This window comes from Eulemur rufifrons, chromosome 10, assembly GCF_041146395.1.
Source record: "Eulemur rufifrons isolate Redbay chromosome 10, OSU_ERuf_1, whole genome shotgun sequence".
Classification (NCBI taxonomy): domain Eukaryota; kingdom Metazoa; phylum Chordata; class Mammalia; order Primates; family Lemuridae; genus Eulemur; species Eulemur rufifrons.
In genome coordinates this window covers 587,233-607,054 of record NC_090992.1, presented here as the reverse complement: position 1 = coordinate 607,054, position 19,822 = coordinate 587,233, and the positions used below count along the sequence as shown (strand labels likewise).

The 19,822-nt window shown below is 43.7% G+C and overlaps 2 protein-coding genes and 1 pseudogene across 9 annotated transcripts in view; 2 read left to right on the top strand and 1 right to left on the bottom strand.

Annotated features, from left to right (window-relative positions):
* FNIP1 (folliculin interacting protein 1) overlaps nt 1-3,395 on the top strand; it is a 120,228-nt gene extending 116,833 nt beyond the window's left edge. For all 4 annotated transcript variants that reach the window (XM_069483589.1, XM_069483588.1, XM_069483587.1 and 1 more), the window contains 2 exons: nt 292-407; nt 2,731-3,395. In XM_069483589.1, coding sequence (XP_069339690.1) covers nt 292-407; nt 2,731-2,809 — 195 coding nt within the window. In that variant the 3' untranslated portion in view covers nt 2,810-3,395. The remainder of the gene's footprint in view (nt 1-291; nt 408-2,730) is intronic.
* A 6,881-nt stretch (nt 3,396-10,276) lies between these two features.
* On the bottom strand, nt 10,277-12,392 carry LOC138393266 (large ribosomal subunit protein uL24-like; annotated as a pseudogene).
* Nucleotides 12,393-13,229: 837 nt separating this feature from the next.
* The window catches only part of RAPGEF6 (Rap guanine nucleotide exchange factor 6), a 169,134-nt gene continuing 162,541 nt past the window's right edge, over nt 13,230-19,822 (top strand). For all 5 annotated transcript variants that reach the window (XM_069483583.1, XM_069483584.1, XM_069483581.1 and 2 more), the window contains exon 1: nt 13,230-13,422. In XM_069483583.1, the coding sequence (XP_069339684.1) occupies nt 13,354-13,422 (69 nt within the window). In that variant the 5' untranslated portion in view covers nt 13,230-13,353. The remainder of the gene's footprint in view (nt 13,423-19,822) is intronic.

The following is a 19,822-nucleotide window of genomic DNA, read 5'->3' as shown; positions in this document are numbered from 1 at the left end:
ACAAGACTCTGTCTCAAAAAAAAAAAAAAAGTTAAAATGGTAAATTTTGTGTTACGTGTATTTTAGCACAATTAAGAAAAAAAGAAAAACACTGTAGAAGCTAATCTTCAATATGAGTCAGAAAAAGGTTTACATTCCTGTACTGCTAAAACTACATACTTCTAAAATGTGCTCCAAATTTTCGTTCATGCTGGAGTAATTAAATAGAATGGACAGAAACGTTTTGCTTTGGAATTTGCCGTGACCCCGAGCTGAGCGTGTTCTGTGCCTGGTTCTTGGCCCCGACTGCAGTGTGTGATGCACCTGGAGGACCGGCTGCAGGAGCTGTACTTCAAGAGCAAGATGCTGTCCGAGTACCTGCGGGGGCAGATGCGTGTGCACGTCAAGGAGCTGGGCGTGGTCCTGGGGTACGTGCCGGTTCTTTTCTGGCCGGGCTGCTTCACTGCTCTGCCTTTCAGCAGGGCCTGCTCCTCGGAGTTGCCTGTCTGTCTTGTAGGTGTCTTTCCCCGTCAGGAGCTGGGAGTGGGGCTCTGTTACCATTTAAGCTGCTGCGTGTGGTATAGAAGCAGATTCTCTGTCGTTTGCTAACCTGAAAGGCATTTTCCTGGTGCCATTACACACAGTATGTTGAGAACAGAGTCAGAAAGAATTAAAATCTAAAGTTTTGTCTTAGAAAAAATAAGTACATGCTCATTTTTATCGATTAAATATGTATTACAAGCATCTGCCCTGCTTTCCAGAGATCTGACTACAGTGACAGAGCTCTGAGTGAGCGGCTGTACATTGTCTGTGTGTGACCACTCCTTTCCTCATCGTCTGTGTGTCCCCATCCCGCTCTGCAGTCACTCCTTGGAAGGAGACGGTCACTACAGGGGGGCTGCCTGGAGGAGGCGTGGGGCTGCTGGGGGCAGTGTGGCTCCGCTGTGTCCTGCCCTGCGGGCACTCTTGCGTGTTCTAAAGCCACTTGTGTGAGTGTGTGTGTGTGTGAGAGTGAGTGAGAGTGTGTGTGTGCATACGTGTGAATGGGTGTGTGAGTGTGCGTGTGTGTGAGTGTGCGTGTGTGAGTGTGTGCGCGCGTGTGAGTGTGCATGAGTGTGTGTGTATGTGTGTGTGCGCGCGTGTGTGTGAGTGTGCATGAGAGTGTGTGCCTGTGTGTGTATGTGAGAGTGTGTGCGTGTGAGAGAGTGAGAGAGAGAATCATTTCTTGAAATGCTAATTGAAGAAACTAAAACAAGCTAGAACTTTTGTCTCATTCAGCTTGTATGACAAGAAAAGGAACCAACATCACTGAGAACCTATTGTATGTCCGAAACCAAATTAAATTTTATTAGTGTTATTAATATTTCTCAGTTCTTACAATCATGCTGCAGCACGTAGGCAGTGTTCCAGGTTTGGGACGGAGGGTTCTGTGAGTTAACATGCCAGAGGCCACACGTTGGTAGGACTGAGTAGGGATCTGGATGACTGTGTCTTCTTGGCTCCAGATCCTGTTTACAGACCATGATACCACGCTGTTGTTGAAGTGCTGATGAAACTTTTGGTTTGAGCAGTACAAAGAGAATTGTTTTCCATTACTTGGGAAATTGGTAACAGGGCATAATCTTTTTTTTTTTCTGGGGAGTGCGGATTGTGTATGTTTAATGCCTTTATTTTTAAAACATTTTTAAACTAGTTTTAAAAATAACGTGCATATAACCAAACTTCACAGTGCATTTTGGCATAATATGAAGAGTAAGTAATTGTATTTCTATCAACTCCAACCCTCACCCAAGCATTGTTAATGGATTGCTTATTCTTTATAGAACTTTTTAAAGGATAATGTAAAAAACATAAGTTGATTTATACTCTGTATGTCATTGTGCAACTTGCCTTTTAATGTATCTTGAATGTTTGTTCATATAAGCATATACTATTCTATCTCATTCTGCTTAGTGGCTGTATAGCATTCCATTATATGTTAGAATTTAGATTATTTTCAGTTTTATGCTATTATAAATCAATCCCAGAATGAATATAAATCTTTGACATTTGTAGGGTAAATTCCTTGAAGTAGAATTTTTGGTTAAAGGGCATGTGTTTTGAATTTTTTATAGATACTTACATCTTGAAACTTAGTACTGAATGCTATCCAGAAAGGACCAGTGTACATTCCTACAAACAGCAAGAAGCACATTCTTCTTACCAAATTTTTAAATATTTGCCAACCTACTAGCTGAAAATGGCATTTGATTTTATTCAAATTTCTCTAATCATGAGTGAGTCTGAGTAACTTTTTCTGTATTTTATTGGCATTTTTTCTTTTCTTTTTCCATAAATTTGTGTAGGATGCATTTACTTCTTCTAGTACATCTTATTGTAGAAACATTGTTATCTAAAACAATCTGTGTGCATACTATTATTCTGTGCTTATACTTACGCTAGATTGTAGTTTTTAGACATTGTGCCTTGCCCCGAATGCATGTTCCATCAACAGGTTAGTGAGATACTTGCCTACAGCCATGGCTCTGTTACCTTTGAGTGAGAGGCTCTGGGTTCTGGCTTTTATTTCCTAAAAGATTTCCAACTTTTGCTGTCATCAACTTTCTTATTAACACTTCCCATTTGGCCAAGATGGCACAGGTCTTAACTGCTGAGGAACAGTGACTGTGAGGGAGCAGTCGTCACCTGTGGGGTTCACGTCCTGGGTACAGAAAGTCTGAACTGAGATTTCTTTTTCCCCCCTTATTTCAGGATTGAATCCAGTGATCTTCCTCTTTTGGCTGCTGTAGCAAGCACTCACTCTCCATATGTTGCTCAGATACTGCTTTAACATGCCTAAAGTGTGTTAAAAATTGGTGGAAGGATAAGTAGAAGCCAAGGAAGCGTGTGCACCATGGATTTATGGAAGTTTTTCCCTGTTGGCCTTCCGTCTGAAGGAGTCCGTTCCCAGGCTCTCCCGCCTTGCATTAGGGAGTCTGCGGACATGAGGTGGTGGCTTCTTTGTGACTGGACTTCTGGGTGGTGTAGAGTTTCACCCAAGTAAAGTTAAAGCAACGTAAGTAATTTTGGGGGGAAACATTTGAAAAAGCCAAAGTGTAACTTACAAATTTCTGCAAAATGAACATTATCAAGGAATTACAATGTTGTCACAATTCATAACAACAGATGTCTCATGATTTATGGCTCAGAAATAGTCATTTTATTAGTTTTTAATTCTTTATTTCTAAGGTACAGAGATATATAAAACCTTGATTATTTGTTATTTTGTTTTACAATTCAAAATAGCTACTTTCTGGTTATTTCACAAAGTATTTTGAACAGCCTGTTAATTATAACAAACTCAGAATAATGAGTGTAAATGTGTGTTATATTATCTACCCAACTGTACATATGTATCTATTTTTTTAAAAAACAGAGGTAGAAATACAAGATTGGTAACATGCCTTTTTAAAAAAATATTTTCCACTATTATTAACTATAGGTAATGTTGAAATGTTACTTTCTGGTGATTTTTTTGTTTCACACACTATAAAATGTAAGTAAAGCCAATCTTTTTTTAAGGCTGAGGAATATAGATTCCAAAAATAAGAATACTACTTTATACCATTTGTTTATAAGTGTGAGCTAATTCATATAAATATTAATATTTACATATTCACTAATTTAATAAATGAAAACTAGAATTTAAAATTACACCAAAGCATTGGCAAAAATAATACTATTTTCTTTAAAAGTGCTCAGGTAGCCAAGGCCCTTGCTTTCAGTATCAGGCCTTCCGAAAACCATAGGAGCTAAATATTTGTTTCACTGCTTAATAATATTCTATTTACACTAATAGAACTTATAACTCTTAAAATTATTCTCTTTTCTCTAAGAGCCCCTCTGTTCTAAAAGCTGGTTTTTTTTCAAAGATTTCCACTTCTCAGTTGTTGACTTTGTGTATAGTGTGGAGTGTTGCTCGTGAGGAAGGCTACATGGAACCAAGCTCCTGCACGTGATGTGAACACAAACGTGGGGAGGCCAAGTTTTCAGTACGCTCTACTACCTCAGTTCACTTGAAAACCACATTATAGTTGATTCTTGGCTTATCTAGTCTAAGGTACTTTGGATGCCAGAAGTAGAGTTGGTTTCTGCTTTCATTGACTATTTTTATCCTAATTAATTGATTAACTAAAAAAACCCACTATTTAATTATTAAATACATTAACTATCTAATACACATCCATTCTTGCTGTTTAAATTTTCAGTAATTAATGGGAAATTTCTGTGGTTTGTTTAGCTTTTGAACTTGAATTTATAACATTGGGTTACATTTTGCCTTGCTCATTATGTGTTCAAGAAATCTCCAACTAGACAAAGAAGAAATAGTTACTTTAATGGAATGTAAACCTGAAATTGGTCTGTTTGGCCCGTGTCCTCTTGGCTGGTCTCGGTTAGTACCTGAGTCTCCCATGGATGACTTGCTGCCAAAGAATGTTTATTTCCTTTGGCTTAATTTTCTATTTTATTCATTAATAAAATTCTTCTGTTGTCTAATTTGAAATACTATGAGTCAGTCTCTTGGGAAGAATTCAGAACATAGAAAAGTTCATATGTGTGCCATTGTACATTATTTTTTGATTATAGCTCAGAATAATATGTATCAGGTAGATAATACCTGTTTCTGGGTGTTTCCTTAATCATCAAACTATTCTCTATCTATTTGAAATGTCTGATAAAATGCCATTTAGAAATTCTAGTCTTCGATAAGTGGATGGCTCATGCTACTGTTATACTTTAAGCTTTGCTGGAAAGGAAAAGGCCCGTAGCTTCCTAAGGAGTCATTAATCCGTACAGGATTCCTGAGTTTTATAATTCCTAACCTTCTGTGATTTCTATTACCTTCATTATAGTCATTCTTTCCTTACACAAAGCCCAAGGAATGAGCTGCTACTTCTTAAAAGTGTGGTCATGATGATGAATATGGAAGGAGTTTTATAGCCTGTTTGAAATAATTTTTTTCAATTTATGGTACAGACAGGTAGGTGTTACATATCAGAAAAACCTGTTTGTTGGAACAGGAAATGAAAAAGGGATCTTTTAAATTATAGAATTAAAACTAATTTTTTCTTGTATATAAACTAATTGGTTTGATTTTAAATATTCCTGGCCTTTATTAATACGTCTTAATTTTGAGTTTGAAAATGTTAAGTGCAATAAAACATACTAGCGCAGATTTCATTTTGTTGGAATTGGCATACTCTGGGGGATGATTACTAAAAACCCAGATTTTACACAATGCCTACTTCTAGTAGATGTCTTATGAGAATGTTCTGCTTTCTCTAAGTTATTTAGATCGTGGATATGTAAAATGTACATACTTATTCCTTGTCTGTATACATTTCTCAAATGTACACCTGTATTATAATAACCTCCCAGTTCTAGGGGAAATTTGTGCAATAAATACACATGTCAATTTGATGGATGATGTTGGTCTTTCTTTCACGCGTTGACAAGGTATATGTGACATTGTGTGTGGACTCTGGTGTCAGACGTCTCACTTGGATTTGTGTCCAAGGTTTGACACTTTCCATATTGGTAATTTAGTAGAATCTACTTCAGGAGTTTGTTGGGAGAATCAAGTGAAATAATGACTATCAAGAAAGTTAGCTAAATGCTGGCACAGCCCAACTGCTCAATAATTTTTGGCTGCTTCTATTACCAGGTGATCTGTCCAGACTTCCTCTTGTGGCCCCCACCTGTTTGGGGAGAATTTTTAACATATGTTCTCATGAATAAAAACATAGTAACAAAAAATACTGTGGTGGCCGGGCGCAGTGGCTCACGCCTGTAATCCCAGCACTCTGGGAGGCCGAGGCGGGTGGATCACTCAAGGTCAGGAGTTTGAGACCAGCCTGAGCAAGAGCGAGACCCCATCTCTACTAAAAAATAGAAAGAAATTAATCAGGCGTGGTGGCACACGCCTGTAGTCCCCGTTACTCAGGAGGCTGAGGCAGGAGGATCTCTTGAGCCCAGGAGTTTGAAGTTGCTGTGAGCTAGGCTGATGTGAGACTCTTGTCTAAATAAATAAATTTAAAAAAAATAAACATTCAAAACTATAGTGGTATCTTCTGATGCCTGACCTAATCCTCACAGTGACAGATTGAAAATGTCCTTAAATGCATTTATGAAAGCAAACTGACCTCAATAAACTAAAACCCAGAAGAACCCATGTAAAGCAGGTAAGCCCATTGTATCCGGTAGAGATTACTATAGACTTTACATTTAAACAAAAAGATGGCCAGTTGTTTCGGTTCTATCCTGGTTTGTTCACTGATTTGCATCTGGCTCTGAGCAGGTCTGTCCTCATCTGCGGCTGGGGCAGCCAGCTCTTCCGTCAGTGCTTAGCGCTTGCTCTGCAGCCGTGGGCCGGCCCTGAGTGGGCTTTCTGGGAAGCTGCCTTCGCAGGCCAGGCTGATTCCGGCAGGCTAAGGGCAAGACTAGACGAGGGGCTCTTCGGAGCATTATTACATGTATTACTCTTACATTTAACTGAAGGAAATAAGTGGTCTGCTTTAAACAGACAGGAAGTATCAAGTATTTGGGAAGCAACCATCAGATAAAGTAGAGGTTTATAGTTGGCAACATTTCTGAGAAGAACGGAGGACTGATTTTGCTAATGAGAAACGGAGATACAGAGAATTTAACGTGATTATCTGAAGTCATACGTCCTTTCCTACGTGGTCCGTCTTGTCTCTCGGACCAGAGTGGTTTCCCAACCGGCCCGTGGTCAGAGATGTGCTGTGAGGATATCCGGGATTTCTTCATTGGTCTTTGCCAACGTGGAAGGGAGGGGCCGGGGGCCGGGGGACAAGTGGGGCCAACCCTGAGCTGAAGGTGCAAGGTGGGGGAGGGCAGATTGTGGCTCTGAGTGGGAAAGGCTCAGCCAGGGGGACAGGGGACAGGAGGGGTGTCGTGCTTCCTGCCCTTGCTCTCTAGAGCTGGCTGTGGGCCAGGCCATGTGTGCTCTAGTTTCAGATTGAGACTTCACTAAAAAAAGAAAATACAAGCAGTCCAACACAGATTTTTAAAAAGTATGTGAAATTGCCACCCATTGTTTGTCAGGAGAACTTTGGTGGGCCTCTTGGTCTTAAGGCATGTGCTCAGGTACCACCTCTCTGAAAGGGGCAGCCTTGCAAAATTAACCGGAAAATACCTAATCCCACAATTTCCGAGTAACAGTTAGTCAGTCCTGAGTTCTCACTAACAGGCACCCTGCAGCAGTTCTGTTCTGCACAACTTCTAAAAAGAGCGGAACAGATAGAAAAGAGAGCTAAACCTCTCTTTCAAGATTGCTTTGAGAATCTGCTTTTGCAGAGTTCCAGAGTGAGCAGGGTGGGAGCCGCAGGCCCCAGCCGAGTCTCCAGGCCCTGCGGCGATCCCCTCTCCGAGGACAGGCGGGAGAGCCAGCCCTCGGCCTCTGACGTCCTGTCCCAGCTTCTGTCGTTGTCTGGCTGCCAGGAGGAAAGCAGGAGATGCCGCAGTTTCTCACAGCAATCGATATTTTTTTTCTGTCACTTTGTCCCCATAAAAACCGACCAGCCTCTTGGCCTCTGTGTGTGGCGCCTCCCTGCTCCTTCGAGTGCCTGGCCACACAGCTCCCCTCTCTCTTTTTCCGGCCCTATTAACACCTAGGAAAAGTAAATAAACTGCTTCTTCCTAACCTAGACTTTGTCTGGAGAAATCTTTCTCAAAACCCGTGTGCGCTAACTGTCCCCCAGGGAACCAGGAGACTAGGTCCCCTTCTCACCTTGCTTTTCGAAGGAACCTCCGGCGCCCACAGGTGGGGAACCTGCAGCCTCTGGGCCACACGTGGCCCTGCAGATCCCCAAGTGCAGCCCCTCGACCGGACCCAAACTGCACAGAACAAACCCCTCAACACCGCGACCCTGTCTGATGTGACCTCCCGTGGACAAACCTGTCTCGTCTCTAAGGTGAGTGTGCAGTTGAGGCTCGAGCCTCCCTCCGTTCCAAGTGACTGTCTTAATGTAAGGATGGTCTTAAAAACATGCCCTTGTATTCACATCAGTGCTTACACTCCGATTACTAGTAAAGGCAGTTAGTCCTTTCCTAAACTGTCTCACGGGGGAAGAAAAAAACTGTTGACGAAATGTGTTCATACGAAGAAGGTATCATTTCCTCAGACTTGCGCTACCCCTCTCGTGAGGCGTGGGCGGGCCCTCAACACCTTCCTTCACTGCAGTGCAGGGGCTGGAGCTAAAACGGATCGGATCAGTCCGGAACCTGAGTGAGTTTTCAGTGGTTCTCAGACCTGGTTGCGTTTAGAAACACCTGCATAGCTTTTGAAAATATGAATTCCTAGACCCCAAGCCAAGATTCTGATTCAGTGATAACAACTGACCTTACTTAGAGCCAGAAAATGCTCTTATTTTTCTACTACTGGTGACTAAATCTCCAACCTTCCCCAAGTGTCAATTCCTTACTTCCTTCCAAGTGCTGTTTACCCCCACGCTTTTTTTTGGTTTGCAGTTAATTCTGGAAAGATGGCCAGATGATTATGTCTGCTTAACAAGCATTCAGTTTTGCCTAATGCGACAGGTATCTAGCCAGACATGCTTTTCGCCACTGGAGAACAACCAAGTGCTATCTTTCTGATAGCAAAGTCAGAGTAAGTCAGTCCTTAGATAGTTCCATTTGTCATTCAGCAAGTATTTATTGAGCGCCTATTATGTGCTAGGCATCTGTTTGGGTGCCAGGGATATGGCAGTAAATGACACAAACATTGTTTTGTTCTCATGGAGTTTACATATTTTCCCTCTGGTGGAGGAGATAGACCAAAAAAATTTATATATGCATATATAGATTTACTTACATGTAATGTGCCGTCATGTAGTAGTATAACAAAAACAAGGAGCTAAACTAATTATTTAAAATATATAACCATGTTTTTATTTTCCCACAATTTAATAAATTACTTGCATTCAAGCCATTAATTTTTTTCTTTCAGATACAAGTTAATGCTGGTAGCTGTTAGAACTTTTACTGCCTCTCCTTACTTTTGTTCCAGACACAACAGCATTACACAAGATAGTAAAGGACAAAATAGATTTTGAAAATGTATAGTCACATGGATATTAATGTACTGTTTTTACTGTTGCTGTCTCATGATAAAGCCTAATTAAGTTACTTTTGTAGGCTGGGCATGGTGGCTCACACCTGTAATCCTAGCACTCTGGGTGGCCGAGGTGGGAGGATCACTTGAGGTCAGGAGTTCGTCTGCACTAAAAATAGAAAGAAATTAGCCAGACAACTAAAAATAGAAGAAATGAGCTGGGCGTGGTGGCCCATGCCTGTAGTCCCAGCTACTCGGGAGGCTGAGGCAGGAGGATTGCTTGAGCCCAGAGCATTGAGGTTGTTGTGAGCTAGGCTGACGCCACGGCACTCTAGCCTGGGCAACAGAGTGACACTGTCTCAAAAAAAAAAAAAAAAAAGTTACTTTTGTATACTTCATTTTCTCTTGTGAAATAGTCAAGACATAGATCTTTTTTGGCGGGTTGTGGTGGGGGATGAGACAGGGTCTTACTCTATTGCCTGGGCTAGAGTGCAGTGGCACGGTCATAGCTCACGGTAACCTCAGCCTCCTGAGCAGCTGGGGCTACAGGTGTGCACCACCACCCAGCTAATTTTTTGTAGAGACAGAGGTCTCGCTGTGTTGAGGCTGGTCTCAAGCTCCTGGGATCAAGTGATTCTCCTGCCTCGGGCTCCCAGAGCGCTAGGAATACATGGGTGAGCCACCACACCTGGCCCCCCATGTAATCTTAGTACTGTCCAAACCACAAGGGGTTTTGGTCTAGGTCTGTTTGTTATCGCACAAAGATGTAATTATTGAGGATTGTCAAGGAAGAAAGGAATTTTTAATACAACAGACATCAGGAGAACTGGAGCAGCTCTCTGAAATCCATGTGTCTAACTAAAGGAGATCCTGGGGTTTTAGAGGAAGAACCACGGGCCTTGGGGCAGGTCATGGTGTAACTATTAGGTTATTAAGTATGAAATGTCAGATTTCCTTAGGTGCTAAGTTTGACAGTTGGTATTGCTGACATTTCACTTTGATTCTTGTTTTATTTCTGTTGTAAAGGTACATCCTCATTCTTTCAAACACACAGGTTGGCTTGTGATAATCTTTCAAAAAAATTTTAGAGCAATTTTTGTAAAACCATGGATAAGTCACAAATTCAAGTTATTTTCTTTTTTTTCATTTTAGTATTTTTTAATGAAAGTTGTACATAAGATTATTTTATTCCTGCATCTACTCAATTGTTTCTTCCTTGTACTTGCCCTTTTCCTTTCCTACTTGGTGGACTTGGCTTTCCATTCAAGGATCTTTCTGTGGTCTTTGCCCAGGTTAAGCCTAGTAATAACCACCTTGCTGGGGTGAGTGCCCACGTGGGCAGTGGTGCCATTGGCCTCTTCCTGCCGCACCTGTTCAATGCAGATGACATATTTCTTCCTGTAAACCTGACTGCTTTGCAAGTTTGCTGACCTTTATATTGTCCCAGAACCATCTCCCTGCAAATGTGGGAAGGTGCATCGAAATGCCTTTTGTGGTTCTTGCTTTGCTCACAAGTCACAAAGGGATTGAACTTCGTTTTGGCTGCTGCCGCTTCAGCGATGGCTGCAAAAGGGAAGAGTCATTTTCTAATGAGTTCCATCATGGAACCAAGGCAACGTGGACAGCTTGAAATACCAACAAAGTGTTTGGAAAGGATGTGGCTAATGAACACACAGCATGTGGATGGTTTGAGAAGTTCCGTTCTGGTAATTTTAATCTTAAAAATGAGCCAGGCGGGCAACCTGAGACCAAGGTGGATAATGAGCTGAAAGCTATAGTGGAATCAAATCCATCTCAACCTAAACATGAATTAGCAGCAAGGTTTGGCATTACTATTCCAACAATATTGGACCATTTGAAACAAACGGGCAAGGTAAAGAAGCTGGATAGATGGCTACTGCATGAATTAAACGAGCGTCAGAAGAGAAATTGTCTCGAAGCTTGCCTTTCTTTGCTGTCATAACATAAAGGTGAGCCATTTCTACACCATGTTATTATCTGTGATGACAAATGGATTCCTTTAGACAATTGAAAGCATTCAGCACAAAGGTGAAGTACTCAAACATAGTCTAAACCTGAATTAAAAAAAAAGCTAATGGTGTCTGTTTGGTGGTCTAGCACTGGTATTATCCACTACAGCTTCATGAAACCTGGCCAATTACAGATGTCTACTGCAACCAATTGGATGAACGGTGAGGACACTTGCGATTAAGCAGCCAAGACTGGTCAACAGAGACAGGCCAATCCTCTTGCAAGACAGTGCTGGATCACATGTACAAACTACAGAGGCTGGACAGAGAAACTCTCTGTCATCCACTGTATTCACCAGACCTTGCACCAACTGACTACGACTTCTTCCAGGCTTTGGACCACTTCTTGCAAGGAAAAATATTCAATTCTCGACAAGCTGTGGAAAATGTCTTTAGCAATTTCATCGCCACTGGCTCTTCAGACTTCTCCGCTGCTGGCATATGAAAGCTACGTTTAAGATGCACAACTGTGTCAGTTGTTCAGGCACATACTTTGATTAATTGTACTTCTTGAGATGCTTTTGTTTTGAAATCGGACATTTCATACTTAATGACCTAATTTTTGGGGGGGGGGGAGTGCACTGGGGCAGGTCATGTGTTTTGGGGCTGATGGTGGGAGATGGTGATTCTTGGCTTCAGGAATCTTGCCCAGGGGCCTTAAGTCCTTTGTCTTTCAGCAAATCTACCATTTCTGGGAAATAGCTCAGAAAGTCAAGTAGTTAAGGGAGAGGATTAGAGGTCATTGACATTTGTTTAATGGGGGGCTGGTTATATTGTAAGCGAATCCCTAAGCAATAGGCCCTTTACTGCTGCCATTTTACAGATAGGGAAACTTAAGTTCAGTAATATTAAATAACTTCCCCAGGTCACTTAACTAGAAGTGGTCTATTAAAGACAAGTTCAGGTCTGTTTGCCACTCAAGTCCAAGTTCACGGTGATTATGCTTTGGTTCCTTTTCTCTCTTTCAAAATACTGATGTCACTCTGGACATTGAAACTTAAAGAATTGAAAGGTAACCTTTTTCTGTGATCCTCAGCAGACGTTTAAGAGGCAATGTCTACACACACACACACACACACACACACACAATGGGGCGGAAAATGGGTCTGTAACGCCTTGTGATTTTTTTTCCACAACTTATTTCTAGAATGGGTGAGCCACAATTTCCCTGGTAAGATTGTTGCCCTATACTTGAAAAAGAGATGTCCTAACAGTATGTTGTAAACTGCAAGTTTGGGCAATCCCCAGGACTAACGGAAAACACAGCCCATATTGACATCAGCCATCATTACAAGGCCCGAGAGGCGGTAAATGTACCTCCCAAGGTAAATAAACAAGGCGAAATTGGCTTTATTCGGTCTGCCGGGAAGCAGACCAGAGTGTAAGAACCAGCGCGACAGCGGCCGCTTCTCGAGTCCGCGGCCCGAGGGCGGACGCCGGGCGGGACGGCTGACCCGGCGCCGGCTACCGAACCCGGCGCCGACTCGGCTCCGCGACAGGCGGTACCGGCGCTGCCCGTCCGGCTTCGCTCCTGAAGCTTTGCTTTCTCTGCCGCGGTGTCCGCACGTCGTCGTGAACGAAGCAAGCATTTCTCTCGCGCAGCTTTCACGGGAGATTTCGTCTTATTAAAGTAGATGCAGGGAAGAGTGTGCGTCCACTTCCTCGTTTGCCGACTGGCGGCTGCAACTTCCGCACGTTCTCGGAGACGCAGCGCAAACCGGCTCGGCCACGCCCGGGACTTCCGGATGGCGCCCGGGGCTCTGCCCCGCAGAGCAAGGTTTGCTCGGCCCTCGCAGCGCGCTTCCGTTCCCTCCGGCGGAAGCTGGGGAGGCCGGAGCCACAACTAAGGCGGCTCCCGGGACGAGTTCACGTGAGGTCTCGCGACGTGTGTTCAAATCTCACACAGGGCTGGAAAAAGGCCTAACGACACCACCCCAGTTCTTACGTCACCGCGGAGTCACGCCCTTGGGCGGTCGTTAGCCTGCGCGTGCGTGCTGCGTGTGCGTGCCGCGCGTGCGCACTCGCTGCCCCCGCCCCCGCGCGGGCTTCTCTCCGGCCAGTCGCGCGTGGGCTGAGGCCCCGGGCGGGCGTTGCGAAGGGTTGTTTGCCCGAGTTCCGGCCCCTCAACGGCCCCGAGTTCCCTCCCTGGGAGGGGGCGCACCCCCGACCGGGGGCGAATGAGCGGTCGCGTGGGCTGCTGAGAGCGGGCTGGGGACCGCCCGCACCGCGGCCATGAACTCGCCCGTGGAGCCCGGCGCCAGGCAGGCGCTGAGGAAGAAGCCGCCCGAGCGGACCCCCGAGGTAAGGCCACTTGGCCCCGGCGCGCCTCCCAGCACAGCGGTCGGCGTCCCCCCGGCGTCCCCTCGGCGTCCCGAGACCCGCGGCGCCTGTCCCGGTGCCGGAGCCCCGCACCTGCTGCGGGTGTCTGCTCCTGGTCTCCGGGCCTGACTCAGGCCCGTGCTGCGGGCGGGGTGGCGACCGCCTTTCCTGCCGGCGGCGCGGTCCTCCCCGCACGCCCGCCTGCGCCGGGCACTTCCTGGTGTCGTTCCGGGAGGCGCCGCCGCCACACCGTGTTTCTGAGTCGGGCGAAGCGTGGCCCTCGGTGGCGTCGCCCGCGGCCGAGCGGCCCGTGGAAAACCGGGCAGGGACGGGGAGGGGGCGGTGGCGGCGGCGTCGCTGAGAAACTGCGAGCGTCCCTGAAACGGCGCGCAACTGCCGCGAAAAGATGAGGTTTCAAACTGTGTGCAGCCGGATGACGGATTCCGCGGCGGGTGTTTAAAGATGTAGGTGCTTTTTCAGACCGTCAGGGCGACATTTATAACATTTTGTGCTCGGAGCTGGAGTTGCTCTGTCGGGTTAGCAGTCATGGGGATCGGCTTAACGGGTTTTCATCTGACTTGAAAGCTCGTTTCCTGGCGTATAACTGAAGCTCGTAGCGTGTCCTGTGGGTATGCTTAGATTGGGGAAGGTTTCCCTGATTTGGAGAAGTTTCTTTAATAATCGCTAAGTTTCCTAAACCAAAAAACAAACTGACAGCGACCTGAATGGATTGTTAGATTGTCTTGTTTATAATTGTAGTAAATGAAATGCTTCTGTTAATTCTTCCCATTTCACTTTTGAGTTTTTCAGACTTAAGTGTGTCGCATAGTAGGTCTGAGTAACTTCGGGCTGCCCGTTTGGGACGTGACGATTGAAACTGTGATCGAAGCCATGATAAATCCATGTTGTTACTGGAGATCCTGGTCTTTGCGTAGGAACCAGGCAAATTCTCCCACTTTCCAGAGTCCCCTTTTTGAGAGCCGCGTTTATATCCCCAGGTGTCCTCAATTCCCCGTGATGCTTATTGGCACCGTGTGAGCTAATTGGAAGCATTCACTCTGAGCGCACGAATTCTCCCATGGCTTTTAAAGTGTGAGAAAATCCTGTGCAAGGCTGACAACGTGTAGTGTGTGTTTTACTTTTCAACATTACTTAAAGAAGGCTCCACTTAACGTTCTAATTCTCTCCTGGTTCCTCCGCATCTGCAGTTATATCCTCCACGGAAGTCTTGAACTCCTCAGTTATCCGTGAGAGTTGGAATCCATTTCTTTCAAATTCCTGTGTTGTTGATATTTGACCTCTATCCATGATTCATGAATGTTCTTAATGGCAGCTAGAATGATGAATCCTTTCCAGAGGGTTTTCAATTTATTGATACTTTGCCCAGAGCATCAGAGGAATCACTAGCTATGGCAATTATTGCCTGACAAAATGTATTTTTTAAGACCTGAAGGTTGAAGTTACTCCTTGATCCATGGGCTGCGGCATGGATGTTTTAGCAGGTGTGAAAAGAAGATAAATCTGCGCATTTCCATCAGAGCTGTTGGGTGACGAGGTGCATTGTCCATGAGCAGTAATTGTAAAAAGAATCTCTCTTTTTTTTGGGGGGGGGGAAGAGTAGATCTTAACAGTGGGCTTAAAACACATTCAGTAAACCATGCTGTAAACAGATAAACTGCCATCCAGGCTTTGCTGGTTCATTTACAGAGCACAGCAGAGCAGGTTTAGTATCATTCTTAAGGGCCCTGTGCTTTCCAGAATGGTAAAGGAGCATTGGCTTCAGCTTCAAGTCACCAGCTCCATTGGCCCTTAACATGACAGTCAGCCTGTCCTTTGAAGCTTTGAAGCTAGGCATTTACTTCCCTCTAGCTATGAAAATCCTGGAGGGCATCTTCTTTCTATATAAGGCTAATTTTTCTACTTTGAAACTCCATTGTTTAGTGTAGATAGGTCTTACGGGTAACTTGCTGTTTCACCTTGAACTTTCATATCATGGAGATGTCTTCTTTCCTTAAACCTCATGAACCAGCCTCTCCTAGCTTTCAGCTTCTCTCTCGCAGCTTTCTCATTTCTCTGAGCCTCCGTAGGATTGAAGAGAGTTAGGCCATTCCTGTAGATTAGGCTTTGGCTTAAAGGGAGTGTTGTGGCTGGTTTGGTCTTCTATTCAGCACTCAGATTTTCCCCATAGCAGCAGTAACCCTTCAGCTTTCTTATCATTTGTATGTTCAATGGAGTAGCGCTTTAATTTCCTCCAAGAAATTTTCGTAGGTATTCACAACCTGGCTGTTTGGTGCAAGAGGCCCACCTTTTGCCTTTGCGGCTTTTGACTTGCCTTCCTCACTAAGTGTAATCATTTCTAGTTTGTGATTTTAAAGTGAGAGAAGTGTGACTCTTCCTTGCACTTGAACACTTAGAGGCCATCGCAGGATTATTAATTGGCCCAATGTCCATATTGCAGTGTCTCGGGGAATAGGGAGGCCTGAGGAGAGGGAGAGACGGAGGCGCAGCCCGTGCAGCAGTCAGAACACACGACAGTCACCAGTAACAAGGACATGGTTCTTGTGGTGCCAGTTACCACGGTAACATAAAAGATCACTGATCACAGGTTACCCTGCAAATATAATAATGAAAATGTTTGAAGTATTGTGAGAATTACCAAAATGTGACACATAGATGCTCTTGGAAAAATGGTGCCAATAGACTTGCTTGATGCAGGGTTGCCACAAACCTCCAGTTTGTCAAAAACTCAATATTTGTGAATCTCAATAAAAATGAGATATGCCTGTACTTATTTTGTGTCATTATGCCAAAATTACTTACAGAAGCCACAGTGAAAATTGAGACTGTTTGTCAGTTCAGTTCATATTCAACATCATTTTTTCTCCCTTCTTTTTTTACTTCAGAGTGAGCTCCGTTTATTTCTCTTGTGGTTTATTTCCCTCTCTGTGCTTAACACCATGTTTTGTACATATTAAGTGATCAGTAAATGTCTTATAAAAGCGCAATTTGGGAGTGTGTTTTGTAAAGTCTTCATGTATTTAAAACATAATACTTTCTATTCATTAGAAAGGCAGACTTTATATCTTGGGCAGTCTTATTCATCAGACTGTTACAGGCTGATACCTCCGAGGACTATATATTTCAACTTACCCCCTTTTATGTGTTTCAGATCCATATATCATATATCTAACAATCACATTGTCCTCCAGGTTCAAGACCAGCCTGAGCAAGAGTGAGACCCCCTCTCTACTAAAAATAGGAAAATTAGCTGGGCGTGGTGGCATGCGCTTGTGGTCCCAGCTACTCAAGAGGCTGAGGCAGGATGACTGCTTGAGCCCAGGAATTTGACGTTACAGTGAGCTATGATGACACCACTGGACTCTAGCCAGGGTGACAGAGTGAGACTTTGTCTCAAAAAAAAAAAAAAAAAGAATTGTCCTCCAGGTTCTTCAATCACTTATCGTAAATTGAAAGCCATCATTATTCCCCCTCCTTGATATTGTCTTGGTGGCTAGTGCAGTTGCTTTCTCCAGGAGTTTGTGGGTTTTTACTCTTTTTTGTTTGCTTGGTTATTTTTAAGAGACAGAGTCTTGCTTGGTTGTCTAGGTTGGACTCCCAACTCCTGGGCTCAAGCAATCCTCTTGCCTCAGCCTCTCTAGTAGCTGGGGCCACAAGTGTGTGTCACTGTACCCAGCTTTGTGTTTTTACTCTTGGTTCCTCCTGGTATCTCCATCTTTATATCCAACTGGCCACTAAACCTGTTGATTTTACCTCCTGATTCTTTGTCTCTTCCTGACCAGTTCTGCTATTTTAGTTTAGGACCTTTTATTATTTCTACCCCTGGATTTTTTCTTGAGTCATTTTATTTGTAGTCATGTTGCTGTAGAGTTATCTTTTTAATTACTCAGATCTGATCATATTCTACCCTTGCTCAGAATTTATTTCCCACTGCTTAGATAGAGATTAGTAATATAAGTTACATCTAAATAATTTGGGGGAATTAAAAGAGAAGCTGTTAATATTTATGCCAGAATAACATATTATAGAGGGACTATCCTAGGTGAACTGAGATTTATGATTGCCTTGCCCAGATGATAACATTAATTTACCCATTCATTTAACAAGTAATATGTCTGCCATGATACTGTTAATAACAGCCAAGGTTGTAGTGAGGAACTGGACATGATCCCTGTTGTTCAGCGATTTGGGAGACAGATATGAAAACATAAATGTAGTAAAATGTTAAGGTTTCTGATAAAAGTGTGAATAGGGCTTTGGACCTGCAAGGTGGGGAAAGGAAAGGCTTCTTGGAGTCGCATGGAATTCAGTCTTAAAAGTCACAAATTGATGTCTGGATGTTACACAGAAGGGAGGTCATTCCAAGCTGAGAGAAGCAGAAGCAAAGGCGCTGGTGGTTGTGAGCCGGGTACATTTGTCGAGCAAGAAGCTGATTGGTAAATCTGGAGCTGGCATTCCTGATGGAACTGCTGTCGCCCTAAAAGTGGCAAAAATTAGTTTTTAGGGGGTGTGAAAAAATCGCAGTAGCTATTACGATGGTTTGTGGTCCTCCAAAACTCAACCTGAACTGACAGAATCTTACTTCTTAGTTTTTAATTGGGGGGTAAGGCAGCAATTAGGAAAAATTGTCCACAAGGTTCTTTGGGAGGGAGTGAGAATGAAAAAAAAGGTTGCAAAACACTTTGGGGTGTGTTTTTGGGATGTTTGGGGTGGTGGCACGTGATGTTGGAGATTGAATGACGAAGCTGGATGTAGTAGCAGGGTTGGATCATTTAAGGGATTTGGACGCCATCTTGTAAGTAAAGCAGAACCATTGGAGGTTTTAAAACCTGTAAATAAGATCAGTTTTATAAAGATAACTATGTGAGCATTTTGAAGATGATAGGTGGGGTAAACACACATTTTGTTTGGACCATGGATACTTTTCCATGTGAAAAATAAGACTATTGATGCTTGTATTAAGATAGTAGGGAAACCAGGAGATACGGTTTTGGTTATAAGAAGCAAACAGAGTGGTCCGGGTGTGAGGTCAGGTGGCAGCAGGAGATGGGATAGTGAGACATGCAGGAGATGGAATCGATCCAACATGTTCATTGATTGGAGAGGGAATGTCTGTCCCCCACCAGACATTTTTTTTTTAACTTTGACTGTAAAACACATCCAGTAAAGTCCACATACCCTAAGTATGTAGCCAGAATAAATTTTACAAGCATATTTATGTATATCACAATATATTATATAGATATACAGTTTTACCAGCACTGCAGAAACTCCCCCTTTCCTCTTCCCAGTCAATATACTTTCCCAAAGGAAACCGCTGTTTTGCTTCTATCAACATATGTTTGTTCTTCCTGCTTTTGAACAACTTTTGAGTGGAATCATGTGTGTGTATTCTTGTTTTGTATTGTTTTTTTAAAGAGACAGGCTCTCTTTAAAAAGCTATGTTGCCTAGGCTGGCCTCAAGCTCCTGGGCTCCAGCAATCCTCACCTTTAGCCTCTCAAGTAGCTGGGACTACAGGTGTGTACCACCGACTCTTGTTCATCATTTCTGGCAGCCAAGGGGACCATGAAGTAGCCTTGGTTCTTTGCATTTTGCCCCTGGACTGGCCTTTGAACCTCCTCTCTTGGGTTTTTCCTTGATATTCACCTGCCTATCCTTTATATCCTGACTCACCTGTTTGCCTGCCCTTTTGTATTATCTACCTCACTCTGTCCAAACCTATTCTTGGAATTATTGTCTCTCAGCCCCAGGTGCTGCAGTTGGCCAAGATGCACCATCCTTAAGTTCCTTGAGCCTCTGCAGTAGCACCAGAGCAGGTCTGGCAGAATCTTCCTGTCTTTTACTTGTTGGGAACAGGCTTGGACTGGGTCAAGAATAAAGCAGACGTTAGATGGTTTCTACGTTTCTGATTTGGGTAACTCTATGTATAATAGTGCATTATTAAGGAGCAGGATGGGGAGAGGAGAAATCGGTTTTAGAACGGGTTTGAGACCTCCTACGGGAGATAACAGAGATGTTCAGTAATTATTTGGAGCTTCAGATCAAACCAGGCTGAGTCTGAATTGGTCTGAAAGTCTGCAGCATACGGGTCATAGGTAAAGTCATGGGATTGGTGGGAATGCCCAGGGGAAGATTGAGAGTGAGAATAGAAGGGGATCAAGGACAGACTCTCTGGGTACTCTAATATTAAAGGTTTGGGGGAATGAAAAGACATGGTTATGGGGTAGGAGAGAGCAGAAGAGTGCTGTTACAGGAGGGCGTTTCAGAAAGAAATCACTAATGTCAGATATTGGAGAGAGTTCAAGAAAAGTGAGGACTGATACATTCTTTGGATTGCTTCTGTCGGAATTGCAGTGGACTGAG